This window comes from Sporothrix brasiliensis (assembly GCF_000820605.1).
Source record: "Sporothrix brasiliensis 5110 chromosome Unknown Cont15, whole genome shotgun sequence".
NCBI classification, from domain to species: Eukaryota; Fungi; Ascomycota; class Sordariomycetes; order Ophiostomatales; family Ophiostomataceae; genus Sporothrix; species Sporothrix brasiliensis.
The window spans coordinates 2798674-2811419 of record NW_024467134.1 but is presented as its reverse complement, the minus strand read 5'-3'; the positions used below and the strand labels follow the sequence as shown (position 1 = coordinate 2811419).

General features: G+C 58.1%; 5 protein-coding genes across 5 annotated transcripts; 1 reads left to right on the top strand and 4 right to left on the bottom strand.

Annotated features, from left to right (window-relative positions):
- Nucleotides 1-51: 51 nt before the first annotated feature.
- SPBR_05734 (uncharacterized protein) lies at nucleotides 52-1983 on the bottom strand (the record flags this gene model as incomplete). Its single annotated transcript, XM_040763997.1, has 1 exon — nucleotides 52-1983. One exon carries the CDS (start codon nucleotides 1981-1983, stop codon nucleotides 52-54), a length of 1932 nt encoding a protein of 643 aa, XP_040622539.1.
- Nucleotides 1984-3111: 1128 nt separating this feature from the next.
- SPBR_05774 (translation initiation factor 2 subunit 2) lies at nucleotides 3112-4926 on the bottom strand (the record flags this gene model as incomplete). Its single annotated transcript, XM_040764037.1, has 4 exons — nucleotides 3112-3281; nucleotides 3418-4252; nucleotides 4739-4768; nucleotides 4906-4926. 4 exons carry the CDS (start codon nucleotides 4924-4926, stop codon nucleotides 3112-3114), a joined length of 1056 nt encoding a protein of 351 aa, XP_040622538.1.
- Nucleotides 4927-5706: 780 nt separating this feature from the next.
- On the top strand, nucleotides 5707-6225 carry SPBR_06237 (uncharacterized protein; the record flags this gene model as incomplete). Its single annotated transcript, XM_040764499.1, has 2 exons — nucleotides 5707-6061; nucleotides 6122-6225. The coding sequence occupies 2 exons, from the start codon at nucleotides 5707-5709 to the stop codon at nucleotides 6223-6225; spliced, it is 459 nt and encodes a 152-aa protein (XP_040622537.1).
- A 329-nt stretch (nucleotides 6226-6554) lies between these two features.
- SPBR_05630 (uncharacterized protein) lies at nucleotides 6555-9128 on the bottom strand (the record flags this gene model as incomplete). The annotated part of the gene is made up of 2 exons (XM_040763893.1): nucleotides 6555-8881; nucleotides 8951-9128. The coding sequence occupies 2 exons, from the start codon at nucleotides 9126-9128 to the stop codon at nucleotides 6555-6557; spliced, it is 2505 nt and encodes an 834-aa protein (XP_040622536.1).
- Nucleotides 9129-10089: 961 nt separating this feature from the next.
- SPBR_05746 (IMP dehydrogenase) lies at nucleotides 10090-11985 on the bottom strand (the record flags this gene model as incomplete). The annotated part of the gene is made up of 2 exons (XM_040764009.1): nucleotides 10090-11228; nucleotides 11508-11985. 2 exons carry the CDS (start codon nucleotides 11983-11985, stop codon nucleotides 10090-10092), a joined length of 1617 nt encoding a protein of 538 aa, XP_040622535.1.
- Nucleotides 11986-12746: the final 761 nt, after the last annotated feature.

Below are 12746 nucleotides of genomic sequence, written 5' to 3'. Positions count from 1 at the left end.
CTGTGTTGCTGCGTTTCGGATACTGACGTATGCCCCCCAAGGAAACACATCTCACGGCTCTGCCCGACGAGCGGCCAGGAGATGCTGGAGCTCGGCCAAGAAGCCACGGGCATCGGCCTCCTTAACGGGCTGGCACGTCCTCCGCGCCTCCAGAATGCGTTCTGGCGTCAGGAGGAAACAGCGAGGCAGCTCGGCATGGCCACCGTCGCTCAAGGGCAGGGATACGACGACCTTGTCCCTGTGCGTATTGTCGTCGCCGCCGCTCGCAGCATGGCTGTCCGAAGACGAAGACGTCGTCCACCCCAGGTGCCTCTTGATCATGCCAGCGACGGCGCGGCCGCACAGCGACGTGGACGGCATGCCGTGGCCCGAGAAGCCGGCGGCCAGGTAGAGACCGTCGCCGCCGCTCTCGCTGCTCGGCACGTGACCGACCCACGGGTTCGCATCGCGCGAGAAGCCCATGATGCCGGTCCACTCGAAGTCGGCCTCGAGCTGCGCGGGCGGCTCGCCCCGGCTGTTGTCGCCGCCGACAGCGAGAACCGGCGCCAGGTGGGAGCGCAGGTAGCCGGCCACGGGCGACTCGACCTCGTCGTCGCGCCACTCCCCGACACCGGCGTTGGAGGCACGCTGCCGGCCGCCGCCCCAGATGAAGTGGCCGCCCGACGACGACGACGACGACGACGACGACGAAAAGGCAGATGCAAAGGCAGTGCCATTCGACGAGGTGGCTGTTGCGCGGCCGCTGGTGCCGCTGGTAAACGGCCTCTGAACAAGGTACTCGTCGCGGTTCCCGCTGGGGGTCTGGCCGTGGTCGTGGCCGACAAAGACGTAGCTGTACGTTAAGCGGTCGGCGGGCGCGTTGGAGGTGGTCGTCGTGGTCGTGGTCGTGGTCGTCTGGCCGTCCTTGGTCTCGACGACCGTGACACTCGCCCGGGAAGCACCGTTGGCCGACGAAGACGACGTCGACGTCGACGACGACGTCACACCGGCTGGCGCACTCTCTGTGGTTTGTGTCGTTTCCGTCTTGGTGTCGCTGTCTGGCGGTACCAGCGCGGCAACCTGGGCGCGCACGGGCACGACGAGGTCGGCGAGGCTGCGCGGCAGCAGACGCGACGCGTAACCATTGGTGGCGAGCAGCACGGCGCGGGCTCGGACGGTGCCGCGGGGTGTCCTGACAACCCAGGGCGAAGCAGACGAAGACGGCATCTGGGGATCGTGGGCAACGTGCAGGACGGGCGTGTTGGTCTGCAGGTTGAACGCGCCCGAGGCGGCGTGCCGCTGCACGAGCCGCTCCAGCACCCAGGCCACGAGCTTGTACGGCCACACCGACGCGGCGTTGCGCTGCACGAGCGCACCGGCGGCGCCGCGCAGGCGCAGGTCGTCGAGGGCGGTGTTTGCTGCTGCGTTCCGGACATCGTCGGCGGTCACGACGGTGATTTGGTCGGCCAAGTCGGGCCGCTTGGCGCGCAGCGTCGCGACCAGCGCCTCGGCCAGCTCGAACAGGTCCTTGTCCAGGTACGCGTGCACTCCGCCCGCCAGCGTGCGCCAGTCGCAGGGAATGTGGTGCTCGGCGACAAAGCGCTGGAGAAAGCGGAAGGTGGCAAGCTCAAAGTCGGAGACGTCCGAGGCGGACGAGTAGACCATGGGCTGGCAGTGGCCGCCGTTGCGGCCGGTGGCGCCAAAACAGGCCTCGCGGGCTTCGAGAACGAGGACAGTGCGGGTGGCGGACGCGGCGCCGCCCACGTCCTCGAGGAGAGCATCCGCGGCAAACGCGCCGGTGATGCCGCTGCCGACGACGACGACATCGACTTCAGCGGGCAGGTCAGGCGTCGTGCGGTGGCCCAGCAGCAGCTTGGACGGCTCCTGCAGCCAGTACGACCTGGAAGGGTTGTCGTTGGGCAAGCCGGCGACGGGATGAGTGGTCGCCGTGCTCACCAGCGAGGCGGCCGTGCCATTCTTGGGGGCTTCTTCGTAGATGGTCATGATCGATGTTGAGGAGAGTGTGGTTGCGGAAGAACGACAGGGATAAAGATGGTCCGATTTGTGGTGGACGAGGTAGGACGCGATAAAGCAATGGAGTTGGTGTGGCTACTACCTTGAAATTTGTGAGTTTTTATTTCCCAGAAAATATAGCCATCACCCAACGCCTGCCCTTGGGGTTTATAAGTCGTTGACGATTCCAAGAGAGGAAGCTGGACGCAGATGAGGGGAAGCTATCGCATTGGACGCGGGCGAATGACGTGTCCACCTTCGAATGCTATCAATAGCCAGCTATCGCGCAGTCTGTGGCTCAACATTTTCTGGGCATTATGAAAAAGTACCGCAGCGTTCACGACGACAGAGGGGCGTGGGAAAGAAGGGGGGAATGGTGTGAGGCTATGGTTTTGGGTTTTTTTTTTTTTTTTTTTTATTTTTTTTTTTTTTTTTTATTTTTTTTTAAAAAAAAAAAAAATAAAATGAGGATAAAAAAAAGGTATAAATGAATTACTGACAATTTATTTTGCAGAAAAGAACAGCAAACAAATTAAAGAAAACGAAGTAAGGGCGACATGACGATAGAATGCGCACACATAGTACGAGAATACATAAGATTCGATTAGAAAATACGAGACGGAAAGTATGCCAAAAAGAAGATAAGAATAATTGAAAAGACACGGCAGAGTAACAAGCACTGAAACATCAAAACAGCTTCCACCTCCACATAAGCTCACACACAGCGCATATCGTCTTTATTTCATATTCCTTCATTGTCATTCTGTCGTCTATTTTTATCGTCCTTGGAACAGGCCCAACAGCATGCATTCCCATGAAAATCAAGTCCTGCAAAAGTCCATCGGTTTCCATTCCTCCATGCAATATTGCCGTTCTTTCTCTTTGTACTTTTTTCACGTTTTCACCGTGTCGGCAGTCGCATTCTCATACTCCTGCGAAGCGCATATATCGACACAAGACAGCCGCCCAAGACCACATGCGAGGTATCAAAAAACCGGACAGAACGGACAGAGACGTTCGAAACACCTGAAAGAAGGAGAGGCAGATTGTCGAACCGATCCCACAATCCCACAAGCAAATGCGCAAACCACACATGACACAACACGCACCAGCTCCCCTCTAGCCCTGGGTCTTCTTTCTCTTGCCGACCTGGGCAGAGAAACCAGTCTTGATGGCCGTGACAGACCGTCTGGAGCCGCACGAGTTGCAGGTGATAAAGTACAGACGGTTCTCGCCCTTGCTGAGCTCGGTGTCGGGCGACTTGCACGTTTTGCAGACGACGTATTCGACTGTTTTGTTAGAATAAGAAGAAGAAAAAAAGGAATAAAAAAGGGATAAAAAAGGGAAAAAAAGGTATAAAAAGGCATAAAGGTCAAACGCATAGGGGATAGGTAGAAAGGGAAAGCCAAAGGGCAGGCGACGTACTGATGTATTTCCGCAAGACATTCTCAATCTGCTTCTGCTGGAACCGACCGCGGATGACAAGGCGCCGGCTGCCGTCGACGGAGCCCGTCGTGCCCAACTCGGCAAGCAGGTACAGCGTAATGTGGTCTTCTGTGCGCTTCATGCGCTTGGCCACCTCGGTGATGTTGGCAAAGATGGTCTTTTTGTTGCCTTCGCGCATGCACTGCGGCGGCGGGATCTTGTAGCTGCGCGAGCCGCTGGTCGCGTGGTCCGGGTTCTTGAGCTCCAGCACGTGGTAGAAGCGCGACAGCAGCATGGCAAAGGGGATCGGCGGCGTGGCCGCGTCGTGCTGCCAGATGCCCGTGCCCTTGTCCATGTCGCCCTCCTCGACCTCGACCGTCTCGTCCTCGCGCAGCTCCAGCGCCTTGAGCTTCTCGGCAAACTCGTCGCCCTCGCCCGCGCCGGCCTTGTCCTTGCTCGCCTTCTTCTTCTTCTTCTTCTTGAGCGTCAGGTCTAGTCCGCCGTCGTCGCCGGCCGGCGTGCCGGCGTCGTCATCGCCACCCTCAGCCTCGTCGTCGGCCTTCTTCTTGGTCGACGACTTCTTCTTCTTCTTCTTCAGGAGGCTCAGGTCGAGGCCGTCCTCGCCCGTCGCGGCAGCGGCAGCGGCAGCAGCAGCAGCATCGGCAGACGACTCGAGCGCGGCCGACAGCGGCGGCGTGCGCGGGCTGTGCGACACCGCCGTGTCCTTTGTGTCGTCAATGGCCTCGGTCGAAGGCATGGTGACGTGTCCGTCGGCGTCGATGACAAGGGCTTCTTCGGTAAACGCGACGGATTTCCGCGGTTTGCGTTCGGCGATCTAGTCGGCGGGAGGGAGCACGGAAAGAAAAGGAGGCGTAGATGTTAGATTGCGGATCGATGTGACAGTTTAAAAAAAGACTGTCAAAAGACGAGATAATGAAAAATCGTCTACGCGCTGTCCAAGAGCCCAGATAAGCGGGGACAGAAACGGGGAGTGGAGGGGGTGGTTGTTGAGAGAAAGAGAGGCAAAAGCAGAAAAGAGTCAGAGCCACCAGACGTCGTGTGCCGTGCGTTGGTATGTATGGTCGTGCTTCGTAATTTTTTTCTTGGTCTGGCTGCGGGCCAATTTTGGCCTACAAAACTAGCCCTCACAAAAATACAGTAGCATTCGAACCGTGGCGGGGTCGGCGCCGACCAACGAGAGGGCGGGGCGGCGACTGCCTTCTGAGTCATCCAGCACTTGAGGAGTGATTGGGTGCTCTTTCTGTGTCTTGTTCTGTACTTGTGTTCTCAAACCAGGAGGGAAGGCGCGCTAGCAACTCACCACTGGTCGCACTTGCAGGTTGCGGCGACACTGGAAGCCACTGGACCGTGAATGCGCAGTGAAAGGGGTAAATAACCACAAAGAGTTACAGACGACAATGTGTAGTGAAACGAGCCAGCAAGGGGACCGACAAGACCGACAACACGAGAACGAGGGATGCAACGTACAGGAGTCTCGGTTGTCGCCATGTTGGCGGTGCAGAGCGTCGTTTGATTGTTGGCCAGGGGTGGTTGGCTTTAGAGTTTTGGAAGTACGCCGTACGCCGTAGACGGTTGTTGAGCCAAGAGACGAGACAAGAAACGGAGCGCCGGGTAGTCGGTTGGCCGCTGGCCCGTCAGAAACACCGCAGAAGCAGGGACCACGAGCTGTCGGCTGTGCGTTGTGAGTGCGGTGCGGCAATGAGACAATAAGGCAATAGGAGGGTTGCAGCCAGGGTTGCAGCCAATCCGCGACGAGACTGTTTGTTATGAGACCGATGCAAGTCTGCGTGTAGTGGATGCAGCGAAGCCAGGATGGATGTGTCGGGGCCGTCGATGTCGAGGTAGTGGAATTGACGATGATGTGGAAGAAAAGAAGACGAAGAAAAGAAGATGTTCCCAGCAAAAGAAGAAATTCCCGATAGGCGAGGTTTGTACTGTAAAGGCATGCGCCAAACAAGGAAGGCGCAAAGGCGACCAGGGGACCTGGAACCAGCACGATGACATGCGACAGAGGGGCAGTTTGGCATGGCGTGGAAGGGACGATCGGGGCAGCTGGAGTGTGGGCTGTTGCCGTCCTTAGGGCCACCTGCCACCTTTGGTCGCAGAGAGGTCAATCAGGTGACGCCGGCATTCTAGCCAATCAGCAGCTGCCATCGGTGCCCCCGCAAAGAGCTGGGCAGCTTCCGGCCCCAAGCGAACTCGTGCTGCCTTCACGATGGACGGCGACGGACAACAAACCCGCGTCTGGCAACCCCCCTGCCACACACAATGTCTTCCGAACCAATATCAATATCCGACGCGGGCTCCCAGATGTCTGCGTCGACGTCTGAATCGTTTGTACTGGCCGACGCGGCGGCGACGACCACACTGCCGCGGCCGCACGCCGATGCCGAGACGGGCGACGAAGGCCTTGACGAGAACGAGGACGACGATGAGGACGGCGAGCTCGACTCGCTGCCGTCCATCTCGACCAGCGTGATCAGCCCCTCGGACGCGAGCTCCGACGACACGTCTGACGCCCAGCGCGAGTGGGAGGCCAGCCTCGAGCAGCTGCAGCTGATGCTGACCATGGTGCTTGTGCCGTTTGCCGGCAAGTATCTCGGCCGAAAGTTTGCCTACTGGAGTGAGTGTCTTCCGTGGTTGTGATTTGCGCCGAAGACGAGGCGGAGAACTGACCAAACAGGCTGGGCCCGGTACATGGAGTGGGCACACGACGTCGAGATCCGGTGGACGAACAAGAAGGCGTTCAATGTGGCCGGTGCCGTCGGAGCGGCGGCGACGCTGTGAGGGGCGTAAAGGCGTGCAGAGACGCTCGTCGTGGAGCGTCCAATGGGCTGCGAGTCCGATTGTATTTTGCTTTATTTTGCTTTGTATTTTACGCGATCCCGACGGCGTTTCAAGAGGATGTCAACCATTGTTTTGTGCCTGCAGCATCCGTCCAGCAGACATACACCACAGAGGCCACAGTATGGGCTATCACAAAGGACACGGGGTGCCTACACTAGTTGTCTTGTGGTTCGTTTTTTATTGTTTTATTGATTTTATTTTGGATATGAAATTGCCTAACCCATCCCATCACATGCGGCCCGTCTCGTCCAACTGGTCCGTGTGGGTGCTCACTCGTGAAGCTGCGACTTCGCCTTGTTCATAAACAACTTGAAGCCGGCGCTCATTTTGATCACAGCCCGCAGGTGCGCCTCTGTCACGGTCACTTGGCCCTCGTCCTCGTTTGCCTTGTCCAGAGCGTCCGCCTCGGCTAGGGCCACCGCCGTCTGCAGTGCGTTGCGAATTTCGCGCCCGTTGAGCTCCAGCGCGTGCACCTCGGCGTCCTCGTACGCATACTCGCGCGTGCTGCGCAGCACAAAAATGCGTCCGCCGCTGTCTCGCTCGATGCGCGCAAAGTGCTGCATCCACACGCGCCGCCGGCTCTCGGGCGACAGCGGGTGATAGTGCAGCGCCACGTGGATGCGGCTCGTAAACGCATCGTCAAACGTCTCGACGCGATTCGTCGTCAGGAACAGCACGCCCCGGAAGTATTCGAGCGCCCGCAGAAACACCGACACGAGCCCGTTGCGGCGCAGGTCGCTGGCGCGGCGCGCCTCCAGAAACACATCGGCCTCGTCGAGCAGCACGAGCGCGCCGTAGCGCTCGCCCAGGCGCAGGTACGTGTCGAGGTTGCGCTCCACGACGTCGGCGTTCATGTCCGTGCTGATGTCGCCCGACGTCAGCGCCAGCAGCGGCCGCTGCGCCAGCTCGGCAATGCACTCGGCCGTGCACGTCTTGCCGACGCCCGGCGAGCCGTGCAGCAAAAAGATGCGGCCCTCGCCCTTGTTCTTGACAATGTCCCGCGGCCACGGCGCGACACGCCCGCTGTCCGCCCGTCCCTCGCCGACGTCGTGCGCAAACTTGCCCACCAGCGCCCGCACCGTCGTCTTGACGTCCGCGTCCAGCACCAGGTTCTCAAACGCCTCGTGGTCCGTCTGCACAGGCTGCAGCCGCGCCAGGTGCACATGCACCCACTCGCGCCTCGACAACACAAACGCAGGCACGTCGACGTCGCACAGCAGATAGAACAGGTCGTTTGTCGGCTTCTTGCCCGAACTGATCGCCGCCATCTTGAACTCGGCAAACCGGCCCGGGTTCTTCGGTTCGCTGTTCGGGTCGTCCCGGCACGTGTCGCAGCTGCACCGCGGCGCAAAATGCAACTGAAAGCCCAAATTATCCATGGGCGTCGGAATCGGCGGCGGCGGCGGCGGTGGCATCGCCATGAGTCCTCCGTTGGCGCCAGCCGGAGACATTGACGACGTCGAGGACGGCAGACCAAACGTCTCGAAGCCCTTCACGTCGACGACAACGCGCTCGACGAGCTCGCTCTTGGATTTGTTTTTATTTTCGCGGTTGCTTTTGGCGGTGTGGTTGGGGGCACTGTCTGCTCCTTTGCTGGCCGCCTCCTCGACGATGTCGTCCGGAACCACATATTCCTTGTACGCCGGCGCCTGCACCAGGTCCCAATACTGGCGGCCCAGCTTGATCTGCCAGTCTGCCATGCTCAGTCCGTCTTGTGCGTCCAAGTCTTCGGGGAAGAATCGCTGCGGCACCAGCGGCAGATCCTGGATCGTCTGCTCGCCCGAGAACGAGTTGATGGTAAATACCATCGTCTCGCGTCTCAGCATCCCCGCGTTGTACACCATGCTCCAGCACGTCACACGCGCCTTGAGCAGGTCCGTGTCCACCGAACTGATCACGTAGGCCCGCCAATGCATTGGCGCCCCGGGCTGTCGCCCGGCCCGCTTCGCGTACGCCACCCCAAACGGCTTGTACAGCAACCACATCATATCGAATGTCGCCATCGGCGGGCTTTGCGCATAGCGCCGCTCCTCGTCGCGGCACCGGTCGCCGAGCTCCTTCTGCAGGTAGTCGAGGAGAACGTTGATGTGCTTGGCCGTCGTGGTCCGCTGCGTCTCGTTGTGGCATGCCGGCTGGTTGTCGCGGAAGTGTGCCAGATCGTCGCGTATGTGGTACAGCTCCGGGTACGGCTCCTTGAGCAATGCCTCCAGGTGCACTGTCGACTCCTTGACGGCGTTAATGGCGTGCTGTAGGTAGGACGAGTGGATGACCATGCCCTTGATGTCGATCGTGTCCACCTGAAAGCGGTCGCGCACGGCTGCAATATCCAGCGACTGCAGCTTTGCCTGCATTGCCAGCTCCAGCATGTTGTCATCGTCGTCAATGTTAACGTCGACCGCGTCCTCCTCCGCGCCGTTCTTGCTCTCCCCGCTCTCCGCGTGGTAGACGTTGCGGAATGGCTCCAGCTTGGTCCTGGCGTGTCTGGGTGAGCAGACCGCTACTGTGTGGATCTCGATCACCGGATAATTTTGCGAGTCGGGCGTAGCATCGCCGATATTGGATTCGTCAACGTTGATCTTCTTGTTGGAACCAATCGCTAGAATTCGGTTAGCAAAGGCTCTGATTCACAAATTACTTGGGTAGCTTGTCCCGTTTCTGTACGTACTTCCATAATGACGGCGGGATTTGTCGACATATTTGATCGAATACAGTACGTCGGGGACTCTGTCGATGCCAAAGGCATGTCTGCCCGCCAAATGCGAATAGTCCACAGTAGTGATCTGGATTGAGTCGCTGTCGGAGTCATCCTCCCAACCTCTCCTGTTACGCGGTCTGCGATGCATGTTGTCTGATTTCGTGAACCTGTGCTTGTGAGACGGAAAGGGAAGATTCAACATATGGAACTCACAATATTTCCCAAAAAGCAAGGAATCCGATTTCAAGCATAGAAAATGCGAACAGCTTTTTATGGCTCTTTGCTGTCCCAGCTTCTTGGTGGTCGCATTTTAGGCAGCTCTGTGGCTGTGCGCCTGACCAGCCTTCCGTCGCGACAGAGGTTTGCTTGTGCATCGTGCATGTCAGCCTGCCCAGCTTTGGTCTTTGTGCATATCGACACTGGTTTGGTCCAATAGAGTGGCCAGTAAGGAAGAAAAGGGCCGGGGTGGCCGCATTGGAGGGTCTGTGACGAGGCACGGCCAGAGCCACACTGAATGGAGATTCTCCGCCTTTTGCTCCTGCAGGAATGTTAGCCAGAACGACGGCGAACAAGAACGGTAAAAGGCGGCTCAAATGTCAGGAAAGTGACAAGGACATATCCAAATTTTGGAGGTTTATCATGATGCCAAAATTGAAAGATAAAAAAAGAGATGTAAAAAAAGAAAGAAAAGCAGCAAAGAGGCAAAAATCTCAAAAGAACGCCCCCAACGCCGCATGCATGGCTCGTCTGTCGTCGCCTCGTCTCCTCCTCTTCCTACTATGGGTCGCCCCATCTCGCAGCGGCCGTAGAGTCCGCTCTCCGTGCTTGTGGCCGCTTGGTTCGGCCAGGCCGTAGCCCTGCCGTCTTGGCCGCCTTCAAGCACATCAAGCGAACTCTACTGAACTGCAACGTCTTTTTTATGTTTCTGGGTTACGCAAAAAGCAAAAAGACAACGAGTATATACGTATCCTCCTCTTCAAGTCCTCATGTCCCCAATCGTCAAAAAAGAGGCTTTGCCAAAATAAGGGACAAAACATAATCAAGAAATGTACCCTTTCTCCAAATCCCGTTCCTAGTCGTCATCCGTCAAATAAGAAACACACCCTCGCTTACACGTAGAGCTTCTTCTCGTACGACTCCATGTTCACGCCACCCTCAAGCTGGGCGCTCGCCGTCCGGATCTCGAAGCGCAACTTGCCAGAGGAGACGCTCTCGTGGAGCTCTCGCAAGCTCTTGATGCCGCTGTCCTGCATAGAGTGCTTGACGCCGGCAGCCAGGTACGGCAGGAACTTGTTGATGGACCCGCGGTGCGCCACAGCGCCGGACACGCCCTGCGCGACCAGCACGCTGTCGCCCTCGGAGAAGTAGCGAGCCGTGCCGGCGTTGCTCTTCTGGCTGTTCTTGCCGCCGCCGCCGGCCTTCTTGTCCTGCATGGCGTCGATGCTGCCCATGCCGCGGTACGCCTTGACCAGCTTGCCCTCGCGCGACACAAACGACGTGCCGGGCGACTCGGTCGTGCCGGCCAGGAGACCGCCCATCATGATCGTGGACGCGCCCAGGCACAGACCCTTGACAATGTGGCCGACGTTCTGGATGCCACCGTCGGCAATGCAGGGAACGCCGAAGCGCGCAGCAAAAGCGCACACGTTGTACACAGCAGTGGCCTGCGGGCGGCCGACGGCCATGACCTCCTGCGTGATGCAGGCCGAACCGCTGCCCATGCCGATGCGCAGGCCGTCAACACCTGCGTCAATGAGGGCAGCAGCCTGCTCCCGGGTCACGACGTTTCCGCCAATGACGTCCAGGTCGGGGTAGGTCGCCTTGATGTACTTGATCATCTCGATCTGGTACATGCTGTTGCCCTGGCTGCTGTCGAGGACGACAATGTCCAGGCCGGCGTCCACCAGCTTCTGCAGGCGGATCTTGTCCTCGGGACGCGTGCCGATGGAGGCAGCGCAGATCAGCTGCTTGGAGTCGGGCAGCTTGGAAGCGAGAGGGAAGTGCAGGTTCTTGGTCAAATCGGAGCGCGAGATCATGGACACGAGGTTGCCGTCCTTGTCAACGATCGGCAGCTTGCCCTTCTTGGACTGCGACAGGATCTTGTTGGCCTCGACGAGGGTCACACCAGCCGGGGCGGTGACAAGGTCCTTGACCATGACGTCGGACACGGGGCGGTTGCCATCATCCTCGAACTGGATGTCGCGGTTCGTGACAATGCCGAGGAGCTTGGAGCCCAAGGTGCCGTTCTCTGTGTCGAGTTAGTCACGTTTCGATCCTTCGAGAACGAAGACGGATTTAAAAACAACATCGAAAAATGAATGTGCCAAGTGTCATAAAGATTCTTTGTTATCCCCATGGCGTTATGCCGTTGACGGTGGAACGAAAGTTATAATAAAAAGTGGTAATAATCATAACAAGGCATGAATGTATGCAGGCTGCGCGGGAGGTCTGTGAAGGGGCGGTCGAGTGCAATACATATATATATATATATCATAAATTGAACGAAAAATTCGAGGGGTTTGCTTACCAGTCACAGGAAAACCACCGAACCCCCACTTCTCCTTGAGGGCTCTCGCCTCACCAACGGTCGTGTCGACCTTGATGACAACGGGGTCCAGGATGAAGCCGTTCTCGTACCGCTTGACCTTGCGGACCATGTCGGCCTGCGCGTCGGGCGAGCAGTTGTGGTGGATGACACCCAGGCCACCCTGCAGAGCCATGTGGATGGCCATCTCGTGCTCGGTCACCGTGTCCATGGGCGACGAGACAAAGGGCGTCTTGAGCGTGATGCGCTTCGTGATGGGCGAGTCGAGGGCCACCTCGGACGCGGGGAAGCCAATGTAGCCGGGCAGAACGAGGAAGTCGTTGTACGTGAGGCCGCCGTGCACCCGGGCGTTCATGAGATCCTTGATCCCCAGGCCATCGCGCTCCTCGTACTCCTCGAGCGTGGCCAGGGCCTTGGAGGCGCTCAGGAAGTGGTCGATGCCGTTGACTGCTTCAGGCATGTTTGCGGCGTGTGAAGCGGAAACTGGAGACGTCAGATGTTAGCAGGCGAATACGGGTCACGATGTGAGGCTGTGTGAGGCTGGACCACGCTCGTTCGAGGGGCAACGCCTTGCGGAACGGTGAGAAGTCACGGAGAAAAGATCGACAGCAACGACGTCAACCCCCTTAGGAGGCGTCTTAGTCGCGTTTTCGCGCAGGGAAAATGCACATACCGTGTGAAAGACGTGTTCCGATAACGTAAAACAGTATGATTGAGTTCGAAGACGTCTACAATTGGACTTTCGACCAGTGGCAGTTTCACGTACCGTTCGTAGTTCTCTTCTCCCCATTAGAAGAAAGAAGGAAAAAAAGGGAACTTCGCTTGCTCTCACCGCAGGCAAATTTTTTACCTTTATCGCCGTGCCAGAAAAATATTAAAGCGGGGCAGTCGCGTCGTCAAGGCTTAGTCACTATGACTATTTGCGAGGCAGGTGCGATGGAAGGCCATCTGGGTGGGCCAGTTTGCCCGTGGCGGCGACATTGTCAATTGCAACTCGCCTGGCGACTTTTGACAACCGTGAAGACAATGTTGACGTCTGTCCAAGGCTACGATATTCCGATATTCGGCCTGTCGCCGGGTAGGGGTCCGATTTGACCGCGACGAGAATCTGTTGGACGGTGGATGAAATGCACGTGACACAATGTTTATCTCGTCTAATCTAACGGTTTGACTGTGCCCATCAATTGTCGTAGCGCCCCGGTAAGCAGATAGCAAGTTTCA